General features: G+C 37.2%; 1 protein-coding gene across 1 annotated transcript in view; it reads right to left on the bottom strand.

The window, feature by feature from the left end:
* Positions 1-13,107, bottom strand: part of LOC121933610 (adenylate cyclase type 1-like) — a 278,499-nt gene that overhangs the window by 162,099 nt on the left and 103,293 nt on the right. Inside the window, exon 7 of the mRNA XM_042473590.1 lies at positions 11,316-11,443. Within this exon, the coding sequence (XP_042329524.1) occupies positions 11,316-11,443 (128 nt within the window). The remainder of the gene's footprint in view (positions 1-11,315; positions 11,444-13,107) is intronic.

The raw sequence follows: 13,107 nt of genomic DNA, 5'->3' as shown, positions 1-13,107 counted from the left end.
TTCAAATAACATGTGTGATGGGGATCTGAATTCACACCACACGTCAGGATCCTGAAATGTCAATTCTATGCCACTTTGTCCATGCTGGGACAGATGTTTGCAGAAGACACCATTACTTAAATCCACAGCAGCTCCCAGGGTAGACTGAATTTCTGCTAAATGTTCTTTTGCAGCTATCATTGCTCCACCTGGTTTCTTCACTGGCCAGTTATGTATGACCACTTGTCCTTCATTTGAAAATCTCTTTCTATACAAACCATAATTAGGAGCAGATATTTTATTCAGCATTTTTGGAGTACATAGGATAATTATCTTCTTCCCTCTGCCATTTCCCTCAGTCAATGATGCATTACAGAGAGGGTGGGAAACCTGCTAGAGCCATCCAAAGTCTCATTTGTAGATCTTCTATCAGGACTTTGTAAGGTAGTATTTGCTAATATTATCATATTTTCCTTGTTTGAAGGGATGAACAATGTCTGTATATCCATCTAGATACTCATCAATTGTCTGAAATCTTGGGTCAGGAGTTAGACTAAGAACAGAGGCTGCTTTCCAGTACAAACACCTTGTTCATTTTTACTAACTTGATGTGAGGTTTCACATTTCATGATTCAGTCCTCCATGATATCATTTAATTGCTTATTTGCAGAATTTATAGATGGGTTGACTGTTTCAGGCTTATCCTCATCTTGATGATCATCCAATGTAGCACTACCCTCATTTTTGTTGCTAGAAAAACATGTCTGAGGGGCTACCATTGAACTCCCAAGCACTATGAGTCCAACTAATGTTTCAATAATAGCTTTGAGACCAGAAACTTTTTTTTGCAATGCATCCATTCTATTAAAGAATTTTTCTGGTTTTTTGCTCAGCTAAAAGCATTGATCTTGTAGAAAACCATACAAAGAGGGGAATTTGTGTTTTGGTGATACTGGATGAGGTTTAATAATCTTTTCTCTAAGTGTATTTACATTTCTTTATATGAAGAGAACTGCCTTTGGTTAAAAGGTGGAAGATTTACTTCAGCCAAGCCTGGGTCAACAGACCAATTTGTGACACTTTCATTAGAGAGGTGTAGAGACTAATTTTCTGTTTCAGTTGTTAAAATATATTTCTATTTGTACTGAAAATGTTCAGATGTGTCAATGGTTAACTAAAGTTTAAAATGGTTCCTGTTGAAGGCCAGGAAGTCTAGGCCTGGAAGAACAAGTGCTCAAGCACGAATGGCCGAGACAAAATATAAGCATATCATGTTGTTGTTATACTGTTGTGTTGCATAGTGACTTCATGGGAAAGAGATGTGTCCACTTGGTGGGAAAGCTGATCTTTTAAGAGAACAAAGACTGATGTCATATTCAAGTTTTTTTTCCCTTCTAGCATGGACACTGAAAGGGAAAGATGTATAGTAGCCTGCTGTGAAATGTGTAAATAGCAACTAAAGTCAATAAACCCTCATTTGAGTGAAAATCTGTGTTGAAGTTACTTTGTTCCTGAGTTCCAGAGAAGACTGCATCTGTTCCAGTTGGTACCAGTTCAGAACCACTGGGCAAAAGACATCACCAATAATAAAGAGTTTTTCCAACATCATTTCCATTATCTATTACTTCAGCTGTTAAACAAACACTCTTTAAGGAGCCAGGACTATCCATTGGAGGCAGATATATGACCTCTCAACCCAGCCACTGCTCATGTCCTCTGATTCCATTCCTTCATTCACAAAATCATAATATTCTAATTGATTTCTAGACTAAAATGGGTAATGTGTTTTAAGTTCGGCCTGGGTAGAGACCACATTGAGGTGCAATTGGTATAACAATCTGTTTAGTCCTCCTGTACTATACTCTTTGATACCTATGCCTTTAAGAGTATTTTATTTTTATTTTTAAAGTTTATTAAAGATAAAAATACATAAATAGAAAAACATACAAGACAAACAAACAAATAAGACTGTAAAGTACAAAAAAAATACCCATCAGTTACTGCTCATCTCTATACAGGCTTCTAATCTATTATCAGTTCCAGTACAATATAATGTATGACAATCTCTTAATAGGTTTTAATTGGTGTAAACAAGGGGAGGTTAAAGCCTAAACAAAAAGTGTTTTAATCATATCAAGAATTACATAGATCACTTGAAAGTATACCAGATATAGAAAGTCTTTATGACAGGTCTAAGTTTCAGATAATCAAGCAGAGGGTTCCAGGTTTTCTTGTTTTCTTCCCAATCAGAGTCTTCTACTAAACAGGTAAGTTTGTCCATCTCAACAAAACTGATTATAGTCTATTTAACCACTCATGAGTATATGGAAGCTGTTTCTTCTTCCATTACTTGGCACATACTAATCTTGCTGTTGTGGACATATAAAATAAAATTTTCCCGTATTTCTTTTCTAATTGGGTATCTTAACAATACTTAACCAAAAAAATTGGGTCAAAATGTAAGTTTCAATTTAAGATTCACTTCATTAATTTATAACAATTTAACCAGTACTGTATCTATTTGCCACTTTGCATTTCCACTAGATGTGTATATAAAACTGATCAAAGTTTCACAGTTCCTACATTTATTATTGGGGGATTTGTTAAATGCCATCTTGTTTGCATCTTAAAAAGGTTTTATTTAATGTCTGAACAAATTGTGTATTTATACCTTATCTTCAAATTTTTCTCCCATTGTTCTAATGGGATGCTTTGTTCTAGGTCCTGGGCCCATTTAACCATATTTTCCTTTACCACTTCTTGTTTAGTGTCCCATTTTAGGAGAAGATCATACAGGTTGGAGATTGTACAGTTGAACCTTGCCTTACGTGGTGGATTCGTTCTGGAACCCTCCCCCCCACATAAGGCAAATTTCACCTATGCTTGAGCCCCATTCAAATGAATGGGGCTTGTGTCACGGTGCGGCGGCGAGCACATGCCATGGGAACGTGCCCCATGGGCGCACGCCCCATTCGTTTGAATGGGACATGCCACCCCTTGCACCCCGCATGGTCCCCACGGCTTGAGCACATATGCTCAAAGCCACATATAGCACACCCCTGTATAACACGGGCGCCCTGTATACTTTTTCCTAGATTGCAACAAATTATGAAATTAAATATTACCAGTACCAATTCCAGGCTCCTTATTGTCACAGTTGTATTTACTCAACAGTTGTCTGTAAAGAAACCACCCTGTTTGTATACCTTGATCTTCCATTTCTTTTTGCGTTTTAAATCTAAACTTAGAAGTGGTTAGTTCTTTCACTAACACATCTTTATATGTCAACCATCGACCATTTACAGGATTAGAATCTTTAACTAATGTCTCATTCGGAGAGGCCCAGAATGGGATCTGTGGGCAAAGATGGATTTTATACTTTTGTCATACCTTAAAAAGTGATTTTCTTATGAAATGGTTGAGAAAGTCCCTATTAACCTGATATTTTCCATAAAACAAATAGGCATGCCAGCCAAAGCAAAGTCCGAAACCTTTCAATTCTAAATTTTGACAATCTTCCAATTAAAAACAATTCCGTAGCCATTCCAGGCAGACAGCACCATAAATAAAAGTTAGGTAAAGACAATCCTCCCCTGCTAATTTTATCCCAAAGTATCTTCATTTTGACCCTAGGTCTTCTGCCCCACCCCTCCCCCACCCACCCCGAGAAATCTAGATACATCTCTATGCCAGTTCTTAAAAGGGCTGGTGTTATTGATTATCGGGATGTTTTGGAACAAAAACATTAACTTCGGCAAAACATTCATTTTCACAGCAGCTACTTTCTTCATTAATGATAGATTCACAGTTGACCATTTATTAAAATCTTTCTTAATTTCTGTCCAAACTCTCTCATAGTTATTTTTAAATAGGTCCACATTTTTAGCAGAGACATAAATACCCAGATATCTAACTTTTATTTGAACTTGTATATTAGAGATTTTTTAAAAATCTTGTATCTCTTCCTTTGTTAGGTTAAATGTTATAATAGATTATTTGTTTTTATTGACTATTAAACCTGTGACTTTGGCATATCTGTCTGATTCCTCCAATAAAAGTTCAGTGTCTTCAGATGGATTAGAAAATGTCAAAAGTAAATTGTCCACATATGCTCTTACTTTGTGCTCCGTCTTTTTGATTTTAACGCCACGAATTTGTTTGTTAGATCTGAGTTTGATTAATAACATTTTTAGCACTAAATTAAATAGAAAGGGGGAAAGAGGGCATCCTTGCCTAGCCCCCCTCTCGACTGGGAGCCAATCAGTCATATCATCATTTATTATAATCCTGCCTTTTTGTGAGTTATAAATTGCCCAAATCCAGCTTCAAAAAATCTGTCCTATTTCTATCTTCTTCAATAATTATAATTAAAAAATGCCACTTTATCCTATCTTTTGAAGGTCCAGAAATATCATGGCCGATGTTTTGTCTATTTCTTTTTTAATGTGAATTTCAGTAAGGTTTAATATATGTCTAATGTTATCTTTAATATATCTTCCTGGCAGAAAAACTTTTTGGTCAGGTCCTATCCATAAGGATAACACTTTTTTTAGTCTATTGGCTAAGATAGCTGCCAGTAATTTGTAATTATTATTAAGAAGTGAGATGGGGCAAAGATTAGATTAGTCGAGTCTTTCCCTTTGTTTGGTATTAGGATAATTTTTGCTTCAAGCCAAGAATTTGGTATTTGGCCTATGAAAATATTATTCATACTAACACAAAGTGGAGCAGACAGTTGTTTTTCAAATGCTTTGTCATATGAACTGGGGAGGCCAGCCATACCTGGCATTTCCCCAGATATAGCAAAATTTATGACATCTTTAACCTCTTGACGTAAGATTGGTTTATTTAACTTTTCCTTTTGGTCCTCAGATATGGGTATTAATTCTATATCTTCCAGGTATGTTTTAATCAAATCTTTGTCAATCAAATTGTTCTTAAAAAGATTTCCAAAAAATTGAGAGTTAAGTATTTAATATATTCCTGTTTAGTATACAGTAGATCTTTGCATTGAATTTTAGTGATTTGTCTGGATTCTTTCCTATTTTTCAATAACTGAGCTAATACTTTACCTGATTTGTTATTCCAAGTGAAGCATTTTTGTTTTCAAAATTTCATTTTTTTTACTGAGATCCTCTGTCAAAATTACAGAAAATTGTCTTCGTATCGACTTTATTTAATTTAAAATTATATTGTTTGCAGGATCTGTCTTAAATTGTTTTGATTTCTTGCCTAAGTCACTTTGTAACATTGTTAACATTCTTTCTTTCTTTCTTTGCCATGCAGAACCAATATTGATGAAGAATCCACACATCACTACTTTGAATGTTTCCCAAATATTCTCTAATTTGGCTACCCTTGAAGTATTAAAATCAAAATAAATTTTTAATTGTTCCTCTGCTTTTTCACTAACCTCTTTGTTTTGCAATAAGAATTTATTTAGTTTCCAATTCCAAATTTTTCTCCTTGTTTTGAGGATCAACTCTAAGGAGGAGTGATCCAAAGTCCAATTAGTTTTAATATTTAAGTCTACTACTTTAGGGATTAGTGAGTTTGAAATTAAAATCATGTCTATGCGAGCCCATGACTGATGTACTTCTGAATAAAAGGTAAGTCTTGTGAATTATTGTAAATACTTCTCCACATGTCCACTAACAAAAAGCAATCCAAAATCTCAAAAAAGGAGGTAGGAAGTTTACCTTGTGATTTATTGATTTTTATTTATTAACATCTATCCAATTGAGGGTCTATCACCCTATTGAAATCTCCCAACAAAATTAGAGAAACAAAAGCAACTTCCAAAATTTTATTTTTTATTTCTTTTAAAAAAAGGAGTGCTTATTGTCATTTGAGGCATATATTCCAATTAACAGAGTGTTTTCTCCAAAATGTCTGATTGGACCCCTACATATCTACCTACAAAATTTGAAAAAAAAAAAAACTCTTTGGAGTGGAATTTATTGTTGACATATAACAACAAAACTTTATTATAGCCGTTAGGTCAGCACAACTACAAAATTCCAATTTAAGACATAACTTAATTTTATAACATAGGTTCATGTACAGGCAGATTGGAGTGTATAAACAAATGATAGTTTATAAAAAGTAAGGATAGGACTGTATGATTAGGTAAACACACAATAATGAGTAGGTTGTTATTACTTCATAAATAATTCTATTATATTGTGTTACAGAGTATTATATTTAAGACATATTAGTTCAAAACTACAGTCATATCTTTTGTTTAAGCAAGAGTTAAACTATAAAGTGCCATTAACCAGATACAACTGGTTAGACTTTGGTCCCCAACTAGGTTAGTTTGATGGTATGGTAAAATACGGCCATACCGCCTCATTTACAAATTTTACCATTAAATCAAGCCATCTATACAGATTTTGAGATTATATTATAACATATTACATCTGTTTAACAAACTTTTTATGATTTGCAATGGCAGCTGCAAAGAATTGTGCAACTGCTTGCCTACTGGAATCTCTGTCTTGGATCTAATAGTTTCAGTTTATGACCTAAAGATATTTAGCATCTGCAGTTATTCATAACTTAAACACAAAATCTGATTTATCCACTGCTTACAGGGATTGGTATTTAGGAGGGAGGATATCATTTGATCAGTTTAGTCATCACATAGCTTGAGATCTCTTGAAGCTATTAATTTTGATCTGGGTTGGTGGATCATTCTGATTTAAATGGAAGCTGCCAGGGATCAGTTTTAAGTAAGCAGATATAAGCTAATGATCTATTTCCAGAGGGTACCACTATGAAGCTAGCTATTCTGATGAGATGGAATACAGAAAGGCAGATGTAATATATAAAACTGGAAACTCTTGATGACAGATAGGTGAAGTCTCAGTTCATATCTCCTGGTCAACTTCCATTGATAATCCGATAGATGATTTTATAGAAGAACTTTGTCAAAATATACCATTCACATTTATAAGGGAATCTCTAGAACTTTTTTTGTTGGGGGGGGGAGAAATAGTAATCATCTGCTTCTATTCTAATAATAGCACACATTTACTGAATGTTATCTATTCTTGTGTTAAGGTCCTCAAGTATCATTATGACAGCCTGCAGGTAAGCCTCTTCTAAACTTTCTACCAGAGTGGTGAGGGAGCCCCAAAGGAAAGCCTTATAATACTTTGAGTGTCTTGTGGGAATATATACATTCACCACAATTAAGCTAACTTTATTTTCTGTTGCAATTTTAGGGACAAAGGCTGGAGGTTTCCCTATGATATTAATACACTCCAATCGGGCTCCCCATTTTAGACAGGCAAAAATTGCCAAATCTCCTACAGGTCTACCTTTACGTTCTATATGAGTGGCAGGAAGAAACCAAATGTTATAACCTGGAATTGTCAGCTCATCCACTTTCTTTTCAGTTATCCATGTCTCTTGTATGCATATAATGTCATAAGATGACAATGATTTAAAAAACAAACAAACTGCTGATCTGCCTTGTGTGAATTCCAGCCTGCAATATTCCAGGATAAAATTGCCAGACTAGTTTGATTTTGGGAGGGAGGAGTTAGTCAGTGAGGCTGCTGTGTACTCCACTTATGAAAAGAAAGGGCATTATGGTCTAAGATATAATTCTCCAGGTAGATATCAGATGGATATGGTTATTGTATTACTGTCCTTGGTTATTGTATTACTGTGGGAAAGTAATTGTGATAGCCTTCTTTACAGTAGACCTCTGTCTGAAACAAGAACTGAACCTTGTTCTAAATATAAATTTGATTTGGAGTGTTTTTGATCTGTGTTCCAGCATCTGCTTTTAAAGGGCTTTAAGTTCAAATTATGATTAATTTTCCTTTCAGGGTATTTGTTATTAGTAACTTTTAAAAAGTGGTTTGGTTTATCCAGAAGATTAAATTTACAATTTAATGTCCTCTTGTTTGAATTACTGTTATATTTAGGTGATAAAAGCTGTTTTGCCACTAGAGGGCCTATTTGAATTAAGAAATCATGAGTGGCTGAAAGTAAAATATTATTCAGATCTCATTGCAAGTTTTAGTATTTTAAAAGCACAATTCCACACTCTCTTTTGGTTATTTGAAGCGTAAATATTGCAAAGTTCAACATCCCAATTCAAGGATATCTGAAATATCTCTTATACTTTCTAAAGCACAGCATGGAAAGGCCTAGCTCCACCAGAGCTAGCCTGAAGAAAGAGAGCCTCCCCTCCATGATAACTGTCATCCTTTGGCCTGTGAGGGAGTGAACAGACAGGCCCAGCTCCATCACGGCTAGCCTGAAGAAGAAGAGCCCTCCCTCCGTGACAACTGTCATCCTTCTGCCTGTGAAGGAGTAAACAGGCAGGACCAGATCCTCCAGGGCTAGCCTGAAGAAAGAGAGCCCTTCCTCCATGATAACTGCTATCCTTCTGCCTGTGAGGGAGTGAACAGGCAGGCCCAGCTCCATCAGGGCTAGCCTGAAGATAGAGAGCCCTCCCTCCATGATAACTGTTATCCTTCCACCTGTAAGGGAGTGAACAGGCAGGCCCAGCTCCATCAGGGCTAGCTTGAAGAAAGAGAGCCCTCCCTCCATGATAAGTGTCATCCTTCGGCCTGCAAGCGAGTGAACAGTCAGGCCCTGCTCCATCAGGGCTAGCCTGAAGAAGAAGAGCCCTCCCTCCATGATAACGATCATCCTTCGGCCTGCCACTTCATTCTGTCCAGTTATATCATTGTCTGGTAATAGTATAGAGGGTTCATTAGTGGAACATGTCAGGACCATGGTAAACAGGTCTGAGAAAATGGCATGGATGTGGCCACTAGGTGGAGCTGTTGCACAAGTTATTTACAGCTCTAGTGGCAGTTAAATGTGTCAGCGTTTAAACAGTGCATCATTGGAATGTTGCTGCAACTGTCAACTGTCAATTCTCAACTGTCACTGAGGGAGAATGAGACAGTATGCGCCTCAGAGTGGGTTGTTACTGATGTGGATGGTGGATGGTGTTGATGTATATAGTGTTGTACATAGTGGAACTTCTTCTATGAATAAAAGCCTCATCTGAGAGACGATTACAGTGTCTCTTTGCTCATTGAGAAAGCAACAGGTGTTTCTCCAGTTCACAAGCTGCTGACTACCGATTTGAAGGAGGTGATCCTGGCACCAAAAGTAGCCATGGTACTTCACACACTGTGTAACAACATCAAAAGTGTTTTAACAGAACATCCTGTATGTATGCAGAACAGATATGTAAATCATTGCTTATTTTGTTCTTGAATGCAAGAAATAAGCATTTCAGAAGTTTTCTCACTGCACAAGATTGTTAAGAATTTTTGCACATATTTCAATAACTGGAATTTCACTCATGCAAAATATTTTTGCACAAATATGTTTATTTTGTGGAGGAGAAACAAAATTTTCACAAAAAATACTGAAATGTGAACTTATCACATCATTGCTGACTTACTGTTTTAAAAAAAACAGGATGTCTAGATATGTCAGGACAACCACTGTTGTTGAGCACAAGAAAATCTGTGTATTTTCTTTGCATCCCTATCCTTGAATGAACACATAATTGTAAAACTTAACAGGTGAAATTTATCTAGCAGAATGGCTCATTACAAAGTCTATCCCACTACTTTTAACCTTGAGGCACAATGATCACAAACCCAGGTTGCTGGGTATAGCAATTATAAACTGGGTGCCCAAACAGACAAGCCAAAATAAAGCTGCTTTGGGCCACTCTGGAAGTATGCTGTCTGTTTGGACCTTGGGTTCAAGGGAACTACATGGTAGATATTCCATCACTTCCAAAGTTCAGCTAGTTCATTCTTACCATAATGGGAGGTGGATGGGAATTTATCTTCAAAGAGAGCCAACATCTTGCCATTTTCACCACAAAACCAGTGAGTGGAGATTAGCTATGCTTGTTTCAGGTAACTTCATTGATGGACCCAGTCCCATGCTTTGTTTCATGAAATAGCATCAGGAAAAGCAGTGCCTGTACAGGTGTATCCAGGTCCCATGCAACAAATGCCCCTCTCCATTAAACACAGCTGCTATCTGCCAGTGTAAAATCATGTTTGCCCAATCTTGTCTCCCCTCTAGACAAGCTTTCTGAGTCACTCATACTCTAGTGGTAAGTGACAAGCTTGGGCATCGTATTTGTATGAGAATTTATCAGGGAAAATCCAGTGGGCATCACAGAAGTAGGGTAAGAATAAAGAGGGGTTTTTTCTGAATTGTGTTCTAGAAACATGATGCAGTCAAAAGATCATGGGTTTATTGTAGAGGAATTCTAATAATAATAATAATAGGATTTATTTATATGCCGCCCAATCACTAGGAATCCAGACAGCTTACAACAGAGGGGATAATAGACGGTTCCCTGCCCTCAGGCTTACAATCTAAAAAGATACACAAAAGGAGAAGGGAATGGTGAGGGGGGAGTGGATCAGGTCCAGCATTCTTCTCTCCCTCTGAGACCAAGGCAGATGGACTGGAGGGAGGGCTCTTCTTCAGGCTAGCCCTGGTGGAGCTGGGCCTGCCTGGTCAACTCCCTCATAGGCCGGAAGAGGCCGTTATGGAGGGAGGAGTCTCTTCTTCCAGGCTAGCCCTGATGGAGCTGGGCCTGCCTGGTCATCTCCCTCATAGGCCAGAACATGACAGTTATGGAGGGAGGAGTCTCTTCTTCCAGGCTAGCCCTGATGGAGCTGGGCCTGCCTGGTCAACTCCCTTGCAGGCTGGAGGATGACAGTTATGGAGGGAGGAGTCTATAACTACTTCAGATGGCAAATCAATAATTCCCTCCCTATATAGCAGGAACAGTCCTGGAAACTGCAGGAGGTAGTGCAAGGATGCCTAAGAATGGGAAGAATATAAATTTTTCATATTACATATTCAGTGACAATTGGTATGAGAAATTATACTACTGGCAAGCTCATGAGACTTCTGACTCACAAAGATGAAAACACCCACTAGCCAAGTATGGTCCCTTCCACCAAGTTTCTGCTGCCCAGGCAAACACTAAAGGCATGAGATTTATCAAGTTCCAAGTGGGTTGCTTTTCACTTTGTTTGAATTATAAAGTTTGCAGGACCGTGATAATGATAACATCCTGGAGTTTCTTCAGTTCTTTCTTCCTTGCCCTTATTCACAAGGTCATGTTAGAAAGAGAACTGTAGATGGATTAGAAAAGCTCTTCTAAATTATGCTGTGTTAAAAAATATATCATGGCATAAACAAAGTAAGGGAAAATGTTCAAAAGGTCATAGTGCTAGCAGACACTTGATTACACAGTCATTGTGTGAGAAGAGGTGATTCTGTTTCCTATGAAGCATGCAACCATGTAAAGAACTTACGTGATAGTGTCAATCATATCCAATCCCATTTCAACACAGCAGTGTGCATGATCTGTTTTGGGCTGAGTCAGTCCTGATACACAGTAGTAACAATCTCCTAGGATTTTTATCCTTCTGCAATGGTTTTCCTTTAAGTAAAACGGGGAGAAGAGAGATTTTACAATGGCAACATATGTATACTTGTGCATACCAATGTTATCTGATAATATTTCTGCAATTATAACAAGCCATCTCTTCTGTACAGCCTTTGACTTAACACTTTCACACTCAATTCCTATTGAAATGGAGACCCTTGTACTAAATGTATTTACTAAGAAGTGGAAAATACTAGTCTATAGTGTCAGCTGCCTATGTGCATATTCATCTGATTCCCCTTGCCTAACATTTCCCCACCTTTTCATTCTCTTTGCCTTTGACTGAACTAAAGTGGAAAGTTCTTTTTTTATAACCATTATTAGATCAATAAAAGAAAAAAAAACATTATTACAAAATAACCATTACTCAGCCTACTCACACAGATCTATGTACAACACAAACTATAAAAAACAATGACATAATAAACAGTAGACAAAAAAATTGTCAATATTAATAACACTCATGTATAAGTCGAGGGCAGTTTTTGGATCCAAAATCATGGATTTTGATATGACCCATGGATAGGTCGAGGGTCAAACACTGGAGGATGTTACAAAAGATCTAAAGGGGGAAACAAAGCACCACTTCCCTCCCTATATCTCCCTCTCTGAACATCTCCCAAGCATCCATCTCAGCATGGAAAAGGGGAAACAAACCTTGGCACACACACACACACTCTTCCCCTTACAAAAAAGGAGGACAGGGCTTCTGGGCAGCAGCGCAGGGAGAAGGAGGAAGGGCTGGAACAGCTGAGGCTACAAAGCCTCCAACGCTCCCTACCTCCTGTGGTAACATTTAAAACCAGGGAAAATGAGTAGTCACTGTAAATGTTTTAGATTGTATGTGGTAACTGATACTCTTAGCAACCGAACTGGAGAGACTAGGTATAGGTATATAATCCCTATACCATTCTTAACACTATATTCAGATAGATCTTGGGGATCTAGAGGACACGACTCACACGTGGTTTAGTGGGGTCCTGAGGGGCTCAGAAGAGCTAAGTTGGTACTTTCTGACCTGGCTCTATATGTATTGTCGATTATCTACTAGGAAGTATACTGTAGAAAGACTTCAAGAGCAGCCCGATAGTGTTAAGATATTCCTTTTAGGAACAGGTCACAACTCCAATTCGTTGGATTTTCTTTTCTTTTCTCTTTTCTTAAATTTCTTTCTTGGTGTCATAGGCAATTTAAGAAGTGCATAGCTACAAGGTAGAGCATGCCTAGAAAAAAGAATATCTCCAATTCACAGAGGATGGGTAGTCTGCAAAGTGACGAGTATGAGCCAGTTAGTATGCAAAGTGAGATCAGTGCTACAATATTACACGAATTGAGAGAATTTAAACAATCCTTTAAAAAAGAAATAAAAGAGGAGCTAAAAGAATTAAAGGAGGAGTTAAAGGAAACTAGAAATGAAATACAAAAAGATTTGCATAAGGAAATAGAAATACTGAGCAGAAAAACTGAGAAAATCAATAAAGAAATAGATGAAGTTAAAACAGAGACAGGGGGAATATCTGCAAAGACCAAAAGTTTGGAAATGCAGATAGCAATTTTAGAGACAAAATTAAAGCAAAGTGAGCAAATTATTTCTGTTCAGGAAAATAGATATGTTTAAAACTAAGAAATGTGGCGGAAGATCCAGAAGATAAACTTTT

This window comes from Sceloporus undulatus, chromosome 6 (genome assembly GCF_019175285.1).
Source record: "Sceloporus undulatus isolate JIND9_A2432 ecotype Alabama chromosome 6, SceUnd_v1.1, whole genome shotgun sequence".
NCBI classification, from domain to species: domain Eukaryota; kingdom Metazoa; phylum Chordata; class Lepidosauria; order Squamata; family Phrynosomatidae; genus Sceloporus; species Sceloporus undulatus.
This window is presented reverse-complemented; position numbering and strand designations above follow the sequence as displayed.